Source organism: Sodiomyces alcalophilus (assembly GCF_042370955.1).
Source record: "Sodiomyces alcalophilus JCM 7366 unplaced genomic scaffold ACRALscaffold_4, whole genome shotgun sequence".
NCBI lineage: Eukaryota > Fungi > Ascomycota > Sordariomycetes > Glomerellales > Plectosphaerellaceae > Sodiomyces > Sodiomyces alcalophilus.
This window is the reverse complement of record NW_027263535.1, coordinates 3265847-3277024: the sequence shown is the minus strand read 5'-3', so window position 1 is coordinate 3277024 and position 11178 is coordinate 3265847. Positions and strand designations below refer to the sequence as shown.

The 11178-nt window shown below is 42.2% G+C and overlaps 1 protein-coding gene across 1 annotated transcript; it reads left to right on the top strand.

Annotated features, from left to right (window-relative positions):
• Positions 1-4230: 4230 nt before the first annotated feature.
• ACRALDRAFT_2035130 (uncharacterized protein) lies at positions 4231-5805 on the top strand. The gene is made up of 8 exons (XM_071020771.1): positions 4231-4439; positions 4528-4553; positions 4606-4734; positions 4807-4909; positions 4977-4990; positions 5046-5283; positions 5386-5480; positions 5537-5805. Exons 1-8 carry the CDS (start codon positions 4382-4384, stop codon positions 5585-5587), a joined length of 714 nt encoding a protein of 237 aa, XP_070875137.1. The 5' UTR covers positions 4231-4381; the 3' UTR covers positions 5588-5805.
• Positions 5806-11178: the final 5373 nt, after the last annotated feature.

Below are 11178 nucleotides of genomic sequence, written 5' to 3'. Positions count from 1 at the left end.
ACTACTAATATTCCGAGATCGCCTATAGGTACTAAGAGCCTAAGAAAGGAGTATATTACGAATATAAGTAATCTAATCTATACACGACTCTATAATTAGAGGTTACCCGGGGCGAGATAATATAATTACCCTTATAGCAAGACGCTTCTTCTAGCCGGGAATAAACTAAGACGTACGCAGGTTTATACGTAACTATAACGTTTATAACTAGAGCTATACGTGGCGGAACGCTCGATAAGGACTCTTAAAACCACTCCTAATTCCTAAACGAATAAGGAGTAACCTATTAATAGACTTTATAACGGATCTACCCCCTATTAAGGAGAAAAAGTATAGATACTTATAGGTTATAACCGATTAACTTATAAAGGCTATTACCCTTAAAGCGATAGACTTTATAAAGGCGGAAGCTTATACCGAATAGTTCCTATACTATTACTTTCGGTTCCACGGTATACCTCGCTTAAGTATAAATAATAGAGGTTCTAACTAAACGAGTCGCTTTTAGCGATACTTCTATAAATTAGCTAAAATCGAATAACGATTAAGCACTACGTATTACCCCTAGACCGATAAAGCCACCGAATAAGCGAACTAAGAAGTATAGGCGTACCTCCGAGCCTTTATCTACTACGCCTAAGATAATTAGGATAGGTTACTACCCGCCGCCTAACTAGCGTTAAATAACTAAGAAAGCTCTACTACTAAGATAAGCCCGTTCTTCCTTAAACACGGATACTATATCGACCCGATCTAGATCTATAAGGAACTAAGTAGCGATACTTAGGAGTTCGTAGCCTATAACCTGCTTCGCCGTCTCTAAGAAGCTATAGAGTTCGCCTAAGCCTTAATAGCGGCCACGTAGCTATAATAGGAAGAGTCGGCGAATAAGTATCGTATCCCCGCCGAACGCCTTTATAAAGGCGACCTTATATAGCTCTCGCTCACAAACTACTCTACCCTAAGACTATTATATAAGTTAAGCTGGCTATACTAGAAATATAGGGTCACTAAGGTTATTAACTTATACGTTATAGAACTAAACATGCCTTTAAACGTATACCCGAGGTTTTATATAGACCTTTTATAACGTATAAGCGAAGACCCGCTTCCTAGTTAAATTCTACACGACCCTTAACCCGGACTAATTTATAATAGCCTCGAAGAAGATAAATAAACGGTAAAGGAAATCTTATACGCTAGGAATAGGAGGGTAGGCAAAGGCGTAAGGAGAGAGGTATTAGTAAAGTAGGAAGGATACGCCTAGATTTCTTAGGAACCGATAGAGTCCCTATAAGAATTAACCGCCCTGGACTACTATAAAAAGAAGTATAGCCCGATTAAAGTTAATAACGGACTACGCGAATAGTATAAGAAAAAGAAGAGTTATAGGAAAGGTAGTAAGGGTTAAGTAAAGGTTAGGATAATAATAAAGCCGTCTACGTTAATTAAGTCGGGGCGGATAAGCCCCGCCCCTAGCTACCGGGTTTAGGTATTAAGATTAATATCGTTACGAGTATCCTTATAACCGTTAACGCTTTTAGCGATAATAGGAGATAACGTAGACGCTATAACCTTAGCCTGCCTATCCTTTTTCTTTCTTTTAAAGGACTTAATATCCTTTACCTCGATATAAATAACCCCTATAATATTCTTAACCACCTATAAGAACCGGTTAAGCCGGTATAGGCCTTTTACCCCCGTAAAGGTAATCGTTACGCTAAGAATAGGCGTAACGATAGTAGGAGGCGCCGTGATAAGTATAGGTCCACCTATTATAATATAAGAGTCCCCGCGGGGGGGGAGGCGGTGGCTTATACCGATAAGCGAGGCTTACTAGTACCTAAGTCGATAGGCGTTAAGATAGGCTTATCCTCCTATAAAGTGCTAGAGGTCTTTTTCGAAACCCCGGACGCCTTCTAGAAGGCTAAATAAGCCGCTATAAGCGCCTCCGTCGCCTTAGGGCTATAAAAGGGGTCGTTATTAACCACCTTCGCCGCCTCTAGGAGTGCTACTAACGGACTAGTTATCCTAGGTAAAGGAGGAACGCACCTATAACCGCCCTTTAAGTAATTATAGCACTTAGGATCGGGTATCCTTACTCCGGGTCCTAACTAATCGCGGTAGCGCCGCTTATCCTAGCTATTCGTAATAGCCTTTATATAAGAGTAGCAGAAGACTAAACGGGTCCCTCTAGGAGGATATTTTATTCTATAAACACGCTTCGCGGGGCTTTTAACCACTATAAAAGCTTTACCCGCGGAACGCTTACCCTTAGCCTTAGCGGCTTAGGCTAGCTAGGCGCGGCGGTCTATAGCCGAGGCAGGAGAAGTGATCTCCTTACTAGCCGGGGCGGGAGTAGGTGCCTCCTTACCGGTATTATTATTATTATTATTATTAGCCCCCTATATTATATATATAAGTTAGTAAACGTCGCGCGAAGCTCTTAGGAAGAACAGGAAACGTACCTTAGGGGCCAGAGATAATCCCAAAAACTTAAATATCTTCTAAAGAGAGAGATAAGGGGTTAAAACAATAAAACGGTATATAAAAGGGTGGTAGGCGATAAAAAACGTACTGCTAATAGTAAAGGATATTATTAAAGAAGAGAAGAAAAAACGGGATAACGGAGGTAATAGTAAAGTTAGTATTATTAATAAACGAGTTATACGGTTAGGGAAGGTACGTATATTAGTTCCTTATATAAAAGGAATAATCCTATAACCCGTCTATAAATAATAATAATAGCCGTATATAACACGTTAATTAATCGTATAACTATAAAGGCCTACCTTAAGCGCTTTTTAACGAATAGAGAGGTTATTTAGGATTAAAAAGCCATTAAGGGTCGTTATTTAATTAATAAAAAGGCGTTATTCGATTAAATAATAACGCTCCACGAATCTATACTAAAAATTAATAACTTGCCGAGGGGGGAGGGGGGTAATATTACGGGCTAACCCCGTGGAGATAATCCGGTAAAGCACCGGATCTTCCGACTAATTATAGTATACTCCTAGTAGGTCGCCGCGATATTATATTTAGGTCGTAGGCACCTATAGAGTTTTCCCCTTTCCTTCTTTTCTCCTTAGCTTTAGATAATTTAATTATTCGGCCTTACTCTATAAACAACTCGTGACTAGCCGCTCATAGTTACGACGCGACTTAACAAGGTACCGGGACCTTACGTCCAGAGTCTAATTTCGTGGAGTACCACTATTTATAAGCGGCCTGTCTACTATTTGCAAGCGTCCTAAACCTAATTAGGAAGGTTACGCGAGCCCGCGTAGTAGTCTATATACGCCACGATCTTGGCTGTAGATATCCCGTATAGATATATTATATCACGATAAGGTTTTCTCTCCCTTACTTATTATAAATATCCGTTACTATAAATTCACTGCTTATTTTAACCTCCTTATATAAAGCTCTAGTTAAGAAGAATACACGCTGTTGTGATGGAAAAAGTGGTGGAAAAAGCAGGTGGAAAAAGAGGTGGGAAAAGAGGAAGGAAAAGAGGTAGGAAAAGCAGGTAGAAAAATTTTTAATATAATAGTTATATAAGCTTATCTGTCTAATAATAAGCCCTTATCTATATAAAATAATAAGCCCTTATCTATGTGAAATGATAAGCCCTTATCTATATAATGATACGTGAAAATTTTTCGCCTTCTTTTCTACCTCTTTTTCCACCTCTTTTACTACCACTTCTCCACCACTTTTTCACCACTTTTTCACCACTTTTTCACCATTTTTTCTATCTCCAGGACATAATACATTTTAGGGTACTTTAACACAATAGAAAACAGGTTAGAATAGCTGCGATTTTATAGTCTTAGGCATTAAGTATAAGTCATAGTGACGCCTGTCTTATATAAAACGTCTATTATGATTGTACGTACCGGTACGGGACATCTGCAGCCAAGATCGTGGCGTATGCAGACTACTGCGCGGGCTCGCGTAACCTTCCTAATTGGGTTTGGGACGCTTGCAAATAGTAGACAGGCCGCTTATAAATAGTGGTAGTCAATTTCGTGTCCGAAAATATGCCTTGGCAACCTATCCTAAAAGAGTAAGGCCTATGCTAGATACCAGACAGGGTTCTCCGGGATACCGGTACTCATGGTAGGTACGTAACATTTACAGCCAAGATCTTACGAATACTTATGCACGCGCTCGCGTTACCTTCTTATTTGGGGTTGCGTGGACAGCACCTACCGAACAGGGGGCGTACAAATACCGGTACTCTGATAGGACGGCATTCTCTAACAGGATCTTACTATAAACCCTCTTCCTAACCTACATCGTAATAGGAGCGCTATTTTCTGCGGTTTCGTGAACGTGCACAGCCTCGGAAAAGAAATACCACGAGTACTACGATATGGATATAGAACGGCAGGAGCCGTTTGCGATGCACTCAGCGGCCCGGGAGGGCAAAGGTCCTGCTCCCACCACCATATACCATCATCACACACGCCATGCCTATAGTTACTTTGCTGGGTGCTGACACGACTTTCCCCCACGCAGTTTCGCTGTTCGAGAGTCTACTCAAGGTTTGACATTCTTTCATCAACGGGGAAACCTTGGCTTACGATTTCGTCGAAGGCTGAGCCAAAGCTCGCATCCCATAAAGACCAAGATGACCGGCTGCCTGTGCACTGGGCAGTCTCATCTAATAACTCCGAGATGTTGCAACTGCTGACCCAGCAACACGATTTTGACCCGGATGTCCAGGTAAATATAAGCCCGTCAATCAAACCATTCCCATCTTTGTCGCAGCCTCTAAATGGTCGTTGGTTTTTCTAGGATGGTATGGGTTGGACACCCCTTATGATTGCCGTTAGCCTGAGCGGTGGGGATGCTGTAGCTAAAACGCTGTTGCGGGCGGGAGCCGACGCCAATGTGAAGAGTGAGTACCTTGCTTCGACCTCTATCCGGTTCGTAAGGAAGCTGCTAACCCGTGGTTATGACTTCAGATTTCAACGGACAAGTAGGCCAATTGGTAGCATCATCTGCAGTGCTCTCGGGGCTGACAGATATCCCAGAATGCCTTGCATTTGGTCGCGTCCAAAAATAACCTCGATATGGCCAAGACACTACTGGGCCAAGATCCTCCCGCTTCCGCCAGAGTCCGTGATAAGCGGGGACAGTATCCAATACACCGAGCAGCAGCCATCGGCTCTGTGCCGATGGTCAGTCTACTCCTCAAGCACAGGAGCCCGTTAAATGCCACTGATGATGCGGGATACACCCCGCTCCACCATGCAGTGGCTGAAGGGCACGGTAAGCCTCCCTGTGCGTTTTTCTTTCATTTTCCCCCTACAATCCCAACCAGCTTTAAAATTCCGTTCTGGTGTCATCTTTGGTTTACACTTGCGAATGCAGGCGATACTGCGGTGGCTTTAATCAAAGCCGGCGCAGAAGTTGACCGGCGAAGCACGGAAGGATTTCTTGCACTAGATCTAGCACCAGACAGAGAGGTATGTGCAATATATTCATTATGCACTAGCGTTATGTCTCACACAGAAAATATCAGGTACGCCGTTACATTGAGCGGTCTGTCGAAGCCGAAGGCATGGAGCTTTAGAGCTACTGCGCGGATCTTGTGCTATGTCCATTCTACGAGCAATTTTTACGCCCCTTCTTTATTATAGAAAACTTAAACAGGCCCCTACTCTGACCTTATAAGTTCTTATATATAGAAATAGTCTGCTTTTCCTTAGTAATCAAGAGTCTCCTGCTATAAAGGTATAAGTCGTTATATTAAATTAGAGACTGGATATTCCGACTATACCACTTAGATATTCCGACTATAGTTCCTATAAGGCCTACTTTTCTAGCTAATTAAATTTTATTATTTAAACGATATATAACCGAGTACTACTATTTACAGCCGCCTTGTCTAGTATTTATAGCCCTCTCTATCCTCTCTTAGAAGGTTATATAAGCCCGCGTAATAGTCTGTATACGCTACTATCTTAGCTATGGATATCACGCACTAGTATACATATATATTAGGATAAGACTTTCTTACCTAATCTTATCTCTAATATCTATAACTATAAACTCACTACTTATAATAACCTTCTGTATATAAACCTCTAGGCGATACGAATATATAACGTCTACTTAGAGTAGTGGAAAAGAGTAGTGGAAAAGAGTAGTAGAAAGTTTTTTCTTATAAGGCTATATACTTAGTTATATAATTAGTTACGTGGTTAGTCACGTAACTAATAATATAACCACTTATACACCGTATTATTTTATATTAAGGCGTATATATTATTAGCTATTAGTTACGTGACTAGTAATTACGTAACTAATTACGTAACTAATTATATAACTGATTACGTGACTAATTACATAGCGTTATAAGATAATTTTTTCCGCCCTGTTTTTTATTACTCTTTTCCACTGCCCTTTTCCACCACCCTTTCTACTACTCTTGTTTTTTTTAAATCACTACTCTTCCACCTATCGCATAGGCTGGCCTAAAGCAGGTTCGGAACGGGTTATTCCGGGCCCGAAAGTGGGATTAGACCTGCCGTAGGAATAAGGGCAGGATTTTAGCACTACGATCAGGGATTTCCATAGAGTTAATTAAATTAACAGATAAAGGCCTTATTTTTACGTAATTAAGTTATGCGCTATTTATAATAATTAAGAGTCTTATTTGCTTAATAACCTATTGAAGCTATTTATGCCGAGCTACCTCTAGCTATAATAATAACCTCTAATACGACTATCTATATAAGCCACGAAGCTTAGGAGCTATATATAGTAACGCCTTTATAAAGTCAGGGCCCGTAGTAACGGAGTCTAGGACCTTTTACGCCCTAACGATCTAATCCCTTGCCTGTAGTAAGCTACCCGTCCCGAATTTACCTCCTACGCCTTTATCGCTAATATAAACGGGCACCCTATTAATATCTCCGAGCTAATAGCTATAGGTAAGGCCGCCTATACTAAAGACTATTATCGATATAAAGAGGATCGTAAGGACTACGAGACCTATTAGAAGGGTATTAACGGTATACTTAAATAGGTGGAAGAGTTAATCGTAGCGACGAGACAAAAGGCCCTAATAAAGGGTATAACCCCTAAAGAGATCTTTATAGTAGTATAAGCAGACGCCGCGCCCTATATTATAACCCGTATAAAGGACTCCTAAAAGAACTATAACCTTTATAAGAATAAGCCGCCTACTAACCTAAGGAAGGTAGCCGCCTAGCTAGATAATTAGCAGGACCGGCTTTAGGACTATTATAATATCGGGATATATAATAACCCCCGGGAGATTTAGATTAACGATGTCTTTAACGCTATACGACCTGCCCTAGGTAACTAGGTAGATATAAAGGAAGTAACACTAGACCTTAAAATAGTAACGACGATAACCCTTATCGCGGAAGGGAAAAAGGCGGCGAATTAGCTTAACGCGCTACCCACTTAAAGCCATAGAACTATAGCCTTCTAGGCTCTAAACCTAGGTAAAGGTAACGATAATAATAGGCTATAACGGGCCGGGAGGGCTAACCGGAGCGTAGCCTAGCGGGGCCGTATTACCTACCCTAAAGGAAAGTTAATTAACCGTATAAGCTCTAAGCATAGGTAATCCCTTTTTAATAAAGATAAGTGCCCCATATACTACCAGCGCGGCCACGGCAGAATCATCCTTCCTATATCTACCACCCACCACCCCCACTTTTATTAGTATAGGAGGTGATTCCCTAGCTAAATCCTTAATAGCCACCCTACTCCTAGGCATCACCCTGGACTTTAGGTTTAGGGGAGTCGCTAAAAACAGGGGAAAAAGGGTATCTGCTAAGAGCCCTTAATTCACGCTTCTTAGTGGTACCACACGCCCCACTCTATAACACCTACGCCGCACTATAAACGCCTTAGAAGGACGCTATGGTGCTACCCCCCCTAGGAAAAGACCGAAAAATCTTCCTATAGACCTATAATAGCTAGACGGAAAAAGGCCTAAGCGCCTAAGCCGCTAGCTAATAGCGGGATATAACTAACCACTACTATAACTATCGGACCCCCCCTATAAGGCATAACGGTATAAAATAAGACTTTCGCGAATAAAGCCCGAAAATAATGCTAATAGACTATAAAAGAAGCCCTAAAGATACTATAGCGTCGAGGATATACTATCGATATCCTTATTTAGGCGGTTAAGGGAGGAATCGAAAAAGCGAAGGTATCCGAGGAAGCCGATATAACGCTAGCTACCCGACTCGGTAACGAATTTATCGATCTAATTAGGACTAGAGGCCCGACCCTGCTTATAGGAACCCTGGCCGATATAAGGATAAAGGAGGGTGCCCCGGCCCCCCCCGCTAAACCACCGATTAGTATAAAGCCGGCCGGCTAGACTAACCCTAGCTTAACGTCCGCTAATACACCCCCTAATACCCTAACGGAACTAAGCCAGTAAGATAACCCCTAGATATAGACTATAGTCGCTAAGAAAAGCAAAAAGAATATAACCCCGAGGGGTATTATAAAGCCCCCGGAGAAATAGCTATAGGGAGGAAAACTAAAGGCAGACCTTAGGGTCTTTCTCTGGTTCCTATCCTAAATTATCCGGGAACTAGAACGCCGTAAAGCACTTATAATTATTAGGCAGACTATTATAAAGACCCGGAAGGTAAACGACTAGGATATAATCCGGATCGACTATACCCGTACCGGAGTCGCCCTATACCCGAGGAACTCCTAAGCTAAATAGAAGATTCTAGAGGCAGGGGACGATATTATTACCGTAACTAACGCCCTAGGTATATAAGGGGCGGAAGTCTAGTATACCTATATAATCCACGAGGTAGTCGACTAGATCAGTACCCTTAAGGTTATAGAGAATATAGTAAAAGACGAAGCCCTACGGAGGACCGGGCTTAAGCCGGTACGGGTTTAGAGATAAAACCGACCGAACTATAACGGACTCGTAAGCTAGTTTATCTTATTCTAGATATAACCGAAGTATCGGTTCCGCTTATTTAAGATATCTATAACTATAAAGCCCCGGGATAATAAGCGCCTTATCGTATAATACAATAAGTGCTAGGGTTTTTACCCCCGGCATGCCTATAATAGGAAGGCCCGATATAGGGAGTATAGCTCCACTACTAAAGACTATACCTATAAAATCCGATATATTAACTACTTCGGACCCTACCCGGCGAATAATCTAAATTACCCGGCCCGATTAAGGAAAGTAAATAGGGAAGTCACCTCCCCCTTTAAGGCGGAGCTTAGTAAGATTCGCGTAAAGGGTAACGCCCTTTAAGTAAAGCTTAACGCATTACCCTAGACCTCCACGGATAAGGCCGATACCCCTAAAAATAGCGATACTACCTAGGGGGAAGCCGTCTCCGATACTAGTAAAGCTAATATTAGTAATAATAAAGGGGATAACGATACTAACACTAATAATAGCGGGGAGACCTAGAATAGCGTTAAGATAAACGTTAACGACCCGGAGACCCTTAAAGGGGACCCGGCCTAATACCCCCTATAGACTCCTAAAAGGCAGTCCGTAAAGAGAGACGATAAGACCCTGACTCCGGCGTAGAATAAGAAACTAACGCTAATATAGGCGTGGCTATAGAAGGCCCTGGCCGAAGAGGCCGGAGACCCTATTACCGGAGCCGTGACGACTAAAACCCCGGAGGATAAATTATTAGCTTAGATACTAGCACGGCCACCGGGGGGCCAGAATAACCTAGTTAGCTCTAATATACGTTTAATAGAATATAGATAAGAACCGTGCGCTACTTAGGGTAGTACTAGCGATAGCGTAAGAGGCCCGCCTTAATATACTAATATACTAAGAACCCCTAAAAGGAGATACTAGGAATAGGACGCTACCTAACCTTCCTGGCTATAAGAAATACTCACCGATACGTATATAGCCCGACCCTAGGGAGGAACCTAGGGTTATTATATACGTAAAGGCGAGCCTATACTTATAGTAACTAGAGTTATTATTACCCGGATCCAGGGACCTACTCCTAATTAAGGTAAATAGTATAAGCTTCTTAAATATCTACTAAGGCATAATAGGCAGTGCCGATATATAGGAAGACTTTAAAGCCTCTGGATAGACGCCCCCTACTAATATAATAATCGGGGGGGACTTTAATATAAGACACCACGACTAGGAACCGGGAGTCTCCTAGGTTACCGGTAAAAATAATAAGATCGCTAAGTGGATAGAATAGCACGGGCTAAGCCTATATAATACCCCTAGAGAGGTAACCTATAGCCGGGGGGGCGTATATATTATTATAGATCTAGTATTTTTAACGGTACTATTTATAGATATTAGAGTAAAGGCAGAGGCCGGCCCCCTAGTATACCACTACCTATTAATAGGATAAATCGGTACCGTATATATTACCCCGGAGAACGCCGCTACTAAACCGGACCGCTATAAACTGCCTAAAGAAGCAGATAAGTAAGCCGCGATCCGGAGGGAGGTTATAGATAGCCTATAGCTAGTTAACCGCCCTTAGGTAAGGACCCTAGAATCGATTAATAGGTAGGCTAAATACCTAGTCGATATTATCGTAAGCCCGCTTTAACGGCTCGGTAAGAAATACCGCGGACTAGCTAGTAATAGGAAACCGTGGTAGAATAACGAATATAGAGTAGCCTATAAGGTAGCGATTAACCGTAGACGTTACGACCCCGATAATACCGAAGCACGGGATACCTTCCGGAAAACCATAAAACGGGTTAGCAGGGAATACTAGAATAAGAGGATTAGGGGCGTTAAGAACGCCGATAAACTATATAAGATCGTTAGCTAGTATAAAATAGGGGATAGTATAGCCGCCCCCCTAATCTTTTATAACGGTCTAGGCTACTTCGAGGATACTAAGAAGGGGGAACTCCTCCGTAAAACGAAACTGGCTAGGCGGCTAGATATCCCGGACCTAGAAGACCTATAGGACCGCCCTTTAGAGGGACCGGTTAGGGCTATTCCGGAGAACGGCCCTATCCTTAGGGATAAGGTAAGACGGTATACGGTAAAGGTTAATACTATTACCCTAGGTAGTAATAACGCTAGCGTCCCCCTACTCTAACTAATCTAGCCCGAAATCGAGGAGGAGGTTATAAAACTCTTCGAAGTGTATAGGCTAACTAGCCACTACCCCCGACCCT

What these genes read in the sequence shown, in the direction of transcription:
- ACRALDRAFT_2035130 (XM_071020771.1), top strand. Translation starts at nt 4,382, where the DNA reads ATGGATATAGAACGGCAGGAGCCGTTTGCGATGCACTCAGCGGCCCGG. An exon ending in AGCGGCCCGGGAGGGCAAAG is followed by an intron (nt 4,440 to 4,527) that starts GTCCTGCTCCCA and finishes TCCCCCACGCAG; the next exon opens with TTTCGCTGTTCGAGAGTCTA. An exon ending in TGCAGTGGCTGAAGGGCACG is followed by an intron (nt 5,284 to 5,385) that starts GTAAGCCTCCCT and finishes TTGCGAATGCAG; the next exon opens with GCGATACTGCGGTGGCTTTA.